This window comes from Punica granatum, chromosome 3 (genome assembly GCF_007655135.1).
Source record: "Punica granatum isolate Tunisia-2019 chromosome 3, ASM765513v2, whole genome shotgun sequence".
Lineage (NCBI taxonomy): Eukaryota > Viridiplantae > Streptophyta > Magnoliopsida > Myrtales > Lythraceae > Punica > Punica granatum.
This window is the reverse complement of record NC_045129.1, coordinates 15347385-15355898: the sequence shown is the minus strand read 5'-3', so window position 1 is coordinate 15355898 and position 8514 is coordinate 15347385. Positions and strand designations below refer to the sequence as shown.

Here is an 8514-nt window from a genome sequence, read left to right as displayed (position 1 = left end):
AGTTTGTAATTTTTGTAATTAAGTGATCTGAATTAGTAGTTTCTTCATTTTCATATTTGCTATCGTTAATTACAATAATTGGTATTATTATTAATTATTATATAATGAATTTATAAATATATTAATGTATGTATTATTAGTAATATATTTTCTTGGTCACGAGAGAAGCCCGTGAACCTGACACAATGAAATAAAAATCCTAAATAATTAATAAAAGGCAATGAATAGTCAAATTGAGTATCCGACCTATAACGTCTTTGTTACTAGAAGGAAGCCACTGCACTATATCCCTCTTTTAATATATTAGTAATAGATTTACTACTATAGATATAAATTAGAACTATCAATATAAGGAATATTTAAATGAAAATTAGAATTCTAACAATCAGATTATTGAATCAGGATTTCTATAGCTGTTTCTTTTGACCTTAGACGTGTCCTTGAAGCTCATTGCTGAAATGATGATATATATCTTTCCATGAGGAAACATTATAACAAAAAAATGATAAAAAGAATAGTTGGAGAAAGGTGATGAGGATGTTGTTTACTCAAATAATAAGCATAGTAATTCAATTGGTAAGAATCGAATATGAAACATATTGTTTCTTATGCATCAACGTGTCTTACGTATCGTAGTACATCTTTATCTATATCCTAGACATTTCAATTGTGTATAGATTTGTCAATCCAATTCAGCAAAAGAGTGCCGTGAAAGGCTCAACAATTCCCACACCGATCAGGGAAAAAACAAATGAGGCACTGCTCGACAAATTTATGAACCTTCCTATGCACCATTCATATCAAAGAAATTCAAATATTCTCCACATAACGCATAAATGAGGCCTTATGCTATTATCGTCCATTCGCACTACTCGGCCACCTCAACTCTCCCGCCATGGAGCCCTCCAAGCCTACACACACGCCAAAGCCACGACCAGCGGTGCCACCCTCCAACCTCAACCCCCTACTGCCCGAGCCCGAAGGTGACGCTGACTTAGATGTTCTGCCGCTGCAACGCTTCTTCCCATCTACCTCTCGCCAGTTCTACACGATATGCGCTGCCTCACTGCTCCTGCTGGCTACAGTCACCTATGTCGCATGGCCATCGGAGCCAGACATCAAGTTCGTGCGGCTAAGATTGGACCGCATCAGAATACGCACTAAGCCCTGCCTACTGATCGACATTTCCCTATTCCTCAAAGTGAAGGTAATCAACGCTGACCTGTACTCGATGGACTATGAGGCGCTCGATGTGGCCATTGGGTACAGGGGGAAAGCGCTGGGGCACGTGAGGTCGCAGCATGGTCATGTGAGGGCGCTGGGGTCTTCCTATGTGGATGCCGAGGTGGAGCTCGACGGGGTCGAGGTTCTAAGCGATGCGGTCCTCCTGCTTGAGGACTTGGCCAAGGGTACAGTTCCTCTCGACACCATCACGCTGGTTGAGGGTCGCCTTGGGGTTTTGTTCTTTGGGTTCGATTTGAAGGTAACCGACTTAACGGTCAATAAAGTGGAACCTTTTCTCTAACCTTTTTTTTTAATTAATTAATTATTTATTCTATTTTTGTAGTAACCCCATCTAATGATCCAGTACATATATAATTAAATAAATATCTTATATCTCATATTATATTTTTTGCTGTTATTTTAAAATTTTTCATTTTATAATCGTCACTATTTTTTTCTTGAAGTTTAATTTTAATTTTATATATAAACTATTAGAATGTCTCCTTTTTTGAACAAAATATTGAACATAGAAAATAAAATAAATCTGTAATTATCTCCTTTTATTATTTACTTCTAAAAATCAACATTTTTCATAAAGTTTTTAAAAAGTCGAGCAATTATTTCACATAAAAATTAATCCTTGATTTTCTGTAAATGTACGAGAGCAGTCTCGCAAGTGCGAGGATTAGTGTGTGTATATATAAATTATATTTACTGTGAAGGCCAATGAATCTAATAGGGGATATAGGGGAAGGCAAAATAAAGACATACATGAGGAAAGGGTTTTAATGAAGTGGCACAAGGCGCCGTCAGGAACCAAGAGGTCTTGGATTCGATCCTCACTAGTGGGATTTATGTGCCATTTATTTAGTTTTATTTTCTTTCTTTGTACTGACCTATGTGCCTTTTTTATTACCGTAAAAAAAATAAAGACAGGCGAAGTTTGATCATGAAGATCAGGTCGCATAATCCTTCTATCGAAACTCTAAAAAGAGAAAGGATGAAAGATAAACCTATATATATAGGTACGTACTGAATACTTTCTCAAATGATTAATCATTTGAAATTATTGACGGCCCGAATCTCTACTTTTTTATATGAAAAGTGAAAGAATTGTTGTGAGTCAATTCTAAGTTGAAGAAAGTATCAAATATCGATTGAATAAATCACTTACTGCGTGGTCTAATAAATCATTTCAAGAACTGATTAATCGGACGAGAATAAATATAGAGTCCAATTCTACATGTCAATATCGACAATAATGAAATTTCTAGTAAGAGGGAAAATCTGTTGACTTTAAAAATCGTGAGGGTTCAAGTCCCTCTATCCCCAGGACCCTTGAACGTTCAACTTAGGATTATTATTGATTCCCACGTGAGTTAAAAGTGTCTTGAAGAAACTAACTAAGACTTACTCAAACTGAATTGCATTATTAACTGATGCTTAAGTATAGTGTTATTACCCAAAAGGAAGATAAGTATAGCGTAAGTAGAAACACTTCTTAGGATCACTTGCATGTGCATGAAAAAATATCACTTCTAGCTGCCGTTGAATTCAAATCTTGGCTTTAAATTCTTTGCCAAACAATCTACATATGCAATATATATAAGTCTGAACGAGCAAACCATTCCACGTAGGATAAAGGAGACATAAACATTGAATGATTCTTCATACCTTAGGATATTGATAAATGACATTTGGCTTAATATATGATTATGACATATTGAAGTTCATTAAGTATGTTAAGGTATATGTTATGAAAAAAAAACTGTAAAGCCTGATTTGATTGAGACGACCTTTTGGATTTTATTTTATGTTTCAATCTTAATATAAACATGAAGCTTTAAGAAGTTTCAAAGGAAAATTGATAAAAAAAAAATTGTAAGTATGCTATGAGCTTTCTCAAGGTAAGAAGGGAAAAGATTTGGGGGGGCGGGGTATTTATGTGGTGGTGGGTGTTGGGGGTGGTTGGGTTTGAAGATTAAAAATTAACAGACATCCTTAACTAATAATTTTCTACACTAACTTGCCGTCCAGTGGCGGCTGATAGATTAGTTTTGCTAAAAAGATAGTGACAAAAGCGCTTTTGAAACCTCCAACTCCAAGATAAAGTCCTTTAAGAACATAGGTTTAATATTAGAAGAATTATATGTTTTACTAACAAAATTAGAAGAAGGCTAAATGGAGCAGCAGGAGAGCAAATCTATATGGCCGGATAAGAACTAAAAATATTTCGTTTTCTTTATCCAGCAAAAAAAAAATTAAAATACCATTTGTCATGGCAGTGAAAAGTGGATAAATTTATCAATTAAATTTAAATCAAACCCAATCTTTTTTATTTTTCTTTTAATTTTCACAAATCAGCCACACTGACCTCTTCATAAGTCACGAAGGGAAGAAATAATAACCTCTATTTCTTGAGAAAATCTTATATGTAAATAGTTATACATTACGGAGTTCACATGGTAAATTTGGATATAACCTCTGCTTCTTTCATGTCACTTTCATTTTTGTTTTTTTAGCTAATGTCATTAAATATTTCATTAATAATCACCACTGAATTAAAATAATAATGGTAAATTTGACCAGGTAAACCATCATTATCCACATTTTTCTCTCCCTTTCCTCTCTTTCTTTTTCCCTTATTCAGATGTAAGGGAGCCATTTTCATAATTATTATAATTTAATTACTTTTATTCATTATTTATTAGGATGGAGGCTAATAAATTCTAATTGAAAATTGGAAAAAAGAAAATAAAGAAATTCAATAAGCTTAACTTACAAGATTCATATTTGAATTCTTTTTTAGTTTCACACAGGAATTTTTCTTCAAATAATTTAAATGAAACTCGCGTATAGTGCGGGTATTGCATCAAGTAGATTTTACAGCTCGAGCAATCTAAGATGGCTGGACACAGTATGTTCCGGAAAGAGAAATATATGACCCATCGGGCTACATATTATATGTGATTGTCTCTTCTGGTGGACTGGACCTCCCATTCTCATGAAATTCTCAAATTGATAGTAATTATTTCCATAAAATGCTCTTGACTGCCTATCATCGCTCCCCCATTTGGCTCGTCGTTAATTAGTCGACCAAAACATACCGATTATAATTGTATATCGTGAGGTAATGTTGGGCACAGCTAATTTTGTGCGATTCTTTTTTTGTTTTTTTATTTTCCCTATACAGGTTAAAGTATCATGCGAGATTTTGGTGAACACGAACAATCAAACTATTGCTCAACATGATTGTTACGCCGAGGTAAAATCGGACAAACAAGTACATATATCTTCTGAGGATTCTGATAAACTAGCTAGCTAGCATTTTCATAATGCGTATTTGTACTAATTTATACATGTTTTGGCTGTGGTCAGTAACAAATCTTCAGCAACAGGGCCGGTTTCAGCAATTAATTCTTGGTTACCCCAAGTATATATATGTGGTGGACTTATAATTATTACGTGTGTGTGAGGGAGAGAGTGTGCATGCGAACATCCAGTGGACATGTAATATTGTATATATAAACGAGTCGCCAGATGGACACACATATGTAGGTACATACAGGCTGCAGTAAGGCTGAGCTTGAAGTGAAGGAAAGAAGACGTTAACGTTCTCATGGGGGAGGAAAAGTTAATGTGGAAGGAGGATAAGGATAAGGTATATGATGGAGATTTTATTTGTGGCAAGCTGTGTGATATTAATGAGCTTTCCTTCGGGGGCTGATTTCTTATCCTTATGGAACAAAACAAGCTTTTCTCATGCATGTACATGGCCAATGAAGATGTCTCAGTTATTCCCTTCAAATTGGTCATTAGTGGACTCCAAAGACTCAGTTTGCATTTTAAATTAACAAATTAAGTACAAAGGCGAATACATGTGAACAGTTTTGGATCCAGATGACATCAACAGATATCCAAGGTACAAAATAAAATCCCGTTTTTATCCTCAATGCTTACCTTCTTTTTTTTTCGTCCTTATCAATACTCCGTTTTGGTCTACCGGTACTAGGAAACCATCAAGAAGGACCCGATCACATTCCTCATTTATCGAGAAAGTCATCTCTAACTATTGCTTGATACATTCACTGCTATTGAACTCGAGACATTTCTTAATTTAATTCCAATTTTATATTTTTTTCAAAAAAATACTATGTGGGACGTTTTTGGATTTTACGTGCATCAATTTCCATCTTTCAAAAATCCGGAGCAAAGCTCGAGACAGAAAAATATTTTTCTGCATAATATTGATTCTCGAATTATTCTAAATGCACTGATGATCCTGGAATATTTTTCGGATACTTGATTCAAAAGACGAGACAAAATATAGGTATGCGTAGTCCTAAATCTATTTTTTTCATCCAATTCTATCCTAAATGTTACACATTAATCCTACCATTAATTTTTACGTCAAAAACCACTTTTACCGTTAATTTCGATGTGTATGGGGAATTAAGATGATGTACTGAAGGAACATCTATCTATATACTATAATTAAGTGCCGTCGTAGTTGCCACATCTATCTATATATATATATATAAAGTTGTATCATACCCTATTAATAGGGATATAATAGTAAATGTCTTAATAATTTAGCATGTCATATAAAAATTAAATAATATTACTTATTATTGTGATTAAAGAAAATATAAAACATTAAAGAAGAATTCTAATCATTTATTGTTATTTTATAAGCATCTACATATTTTATTATTAAAAACACATACATTATTTCAAAGAAATTAAGAATTATTAAACTTTAATTAATTAATTTTAATAATCATTATTAACCTTATAGAACTTAAATTAAGTGAATTTCTCATCAAAGTAACTAGTCATTTTATCTAAAATTATTCAAATTTACAAAACTTAATGTATGAAATATGAGTAAGAAAAAGACAATTGTGAATACTTATTGCAAAAATCTTATAGACTCTATGATTATTAATTTTTCTTTCATTAACTAAAGCTAGAATGTTGTATGCTTTGAATTTTATAATATTTATTTCTTTATAATGAATTGGTAATTGAGATCGTATCTATAAAATTTATCATATTAAAGTTTATATAGCATAAAAACATATAAATTAATATTAATAATTGTATTAATATCTAATATTTCACAATAAATTTTCTTTACAAAATATGTGCAACGCACGGGTTCAATAGCATAGTTATATGATAAGGAGGTAATCTCTGGCTCACTCATTTTCTCACTATTCACGTGCTTGAACTTAGCATAATTAATCAGAAAGAGTTTTAAACTACATGAACTTAGCATAATTAATCAGAAAGAGTTATAAACTACTAATAAAAATAATTGAGGCACAGCGCGTGTTGCCACAACAGAGGCATGCACCACATAATTTATCTATTATAATATATAAAAGCGGACAAGCACTTATAAATTATTATCATTAAAAATTCCCAGCTCGTGGTTATTAGTCACCTTATGAATTGTTTGAAAATTTTAATTCTTCAGAAGAGATTTGTGTATAGCCATAGATAAATATATTTTCGTGATGCCAAATTCACGCACTTTGGTTCACCCAAAAAAAGTTCATGCGCTTAGCGAATTATGCATTAATGTATTTCATGTATCAAAAGATCAAACAGTTTATAAAAAAATGGAAGAGTTTAAGAAGCCAGTGATATCGAGGAGTTTACTTGAACTGTTTGATCTTGGATGATGCGTGAAATACATCAATGGCTAATTTACTGTGAGTCGTGGAAGTGGCTTAAAAACACTTAAGCATTGACCTATCGAGACGATTTTATATGCAGGGAACTCTTCTGGGTTCGAGTACCTTGAGATGTTCAAAAGGATTTCACAACTCGAATTTAGCAAAAAATATTACTGATTAAAGATATAACAAATTAAATGACATAGAAAGATGAAATGACAAATAGAAGACTTGTGTGTCACTACGGAATAAGAGCCAGCCTCTGTTTATAGGCGACCACGATCTTAATTAAACTCCAACGAATGGCTCCAACGAGCCCCGTCATGCCACAAATGAATGAGAAGATCTTGTCAAATCGAATTCTATAATTTGCACCCGTCAATTTCCTCATTTTATCGTTCTTTTAGGTCAATTGTCTATGAATGGAGAAATTATTTATTTATTTATTGTAGTTAACTCGTGAATAATAACTCTATTTTGAAAATCGTTTTAACATGTAGCGGATTGAATTATATAAAGTAACTTTTGTATCTTGTGATGCCCTTCGGCCTTTACAATTATCAAGTTCTATTTTTTAAGAAAAATCTTAATTAGTAATTAATATGTACCAATAAGATGAGCTGATTAGAGAGGATACGTGAATATAATCTAATTGAAAAATATGGTGAAATCTGTTTAACATAAGCAGAGTGGAGTTGTTAAGATACTTGTTATGTACCAACGGCTTTTATATTCTATAATTGAATTCGCTTCCTCAAGAAAAATAGTAGGATAATTTCTGGGATAATTAACTATAGGCCGTCCTTTAACTATGGGCCGGGCCGATGAGTGGAATGACTCAGGGGCAGCAATAGAAATTAATTCCTTCCATATACATATATATATATATATATATATATCCATGTTCAAACAGGCCCAAGCTCATGAAATTGAATATAGGCAGATAATATGATGATATAATAAATTTTCGGGGCAGGACCCATAGTCGGCCTACAACGACATTTTTAAAAAATTATATATTCGTCAATTTCTCAATCTTATGTAATTTATAATAAATTGGGCGTCAATAGAAAAATAAAAGGAAGTCCTATTATGCCAAACTTTGTAGGCATAACATATTTCTCGCGGGATTAGGAGAGATTAGGAGGGAGGATATTAAATGCGATGGGTTACGAATCCCATATCTATATATCTATTATCTCTTACTATATATAAAGGGAAAGCCCCCATTGAAGTAAAATGACAAGAAAGCCCCTCATAAATTTTCAAGAAACCAATTATGTTACTAAGAATTAATGAATTTTCTCTAGAATTGATATAAAATAGAAAATTAACCACCAAAAGAAAAAAAGAAAGTAACTGCCCACGTTTTGGGTAAAAGAAAAATCACCGCACGTTTTGTTTTTGTTTTTTATTTTTTTACCCGAATCAAGATATATATACTTTTAACACATACTCTTCTTTTTCTCTTTTTTAAGTCCTCTAACTTTTTCTTTTTCCCAAACCAAATTATTTATAGAGATTAAAAATGACAAGAATTGAAACTTGGGACGCGTAGCACACATGAAAAGTCTAGTAATATATAATTGCAAAACAAAGGATTGAC

The 8514-nt window shown here is 32.7% G+C and overlaps 1 protein-coding gene across 5 annotated transcripts; it reads left to right on the top strand.

Annotated features, from left to right (window-relative positions):
* Window positions 1–740: 740 nt before the first annotated feature.
* LOC116198887 lies at window positions 741–5004 on the top strand. 5 transcript variants are annotated; one of them, XR_004155414.1, is made up of 4 exons: window positions 742–1409; window positions 2157–2249; window positions 4418–4489; window positions 4603–5004. XR_004155414.1 is itself a non-coding variant. In XM_031529150.1 (3 exons), exons 1-3 carry the CDS (start codon window positions 896–898, stop codon window positions 4420–4422), a joined length of 612 nt encoding a protein of 203 aa, XP_031385010.1. In that variant the 5' UTR covers window positions 741–895; the 3' UTR covers window positions 4423–5004. The 5 variants fall into 5 exon arrangements, 3 of the variants coding, with proteins under 3 accessions (XP_031385010.1, XP_031385008.1, XP_031385009.1); XR_004155415.1 differs by having other exon boundaries at window positions 746–1483; XM_031529150.1 differs by having other exon boundaries at window positions 741–1409; window positions 4418–5004.
* The last annotated feature ends 3510 nt before the right edge of the window (window positions 5005–8514 follow it).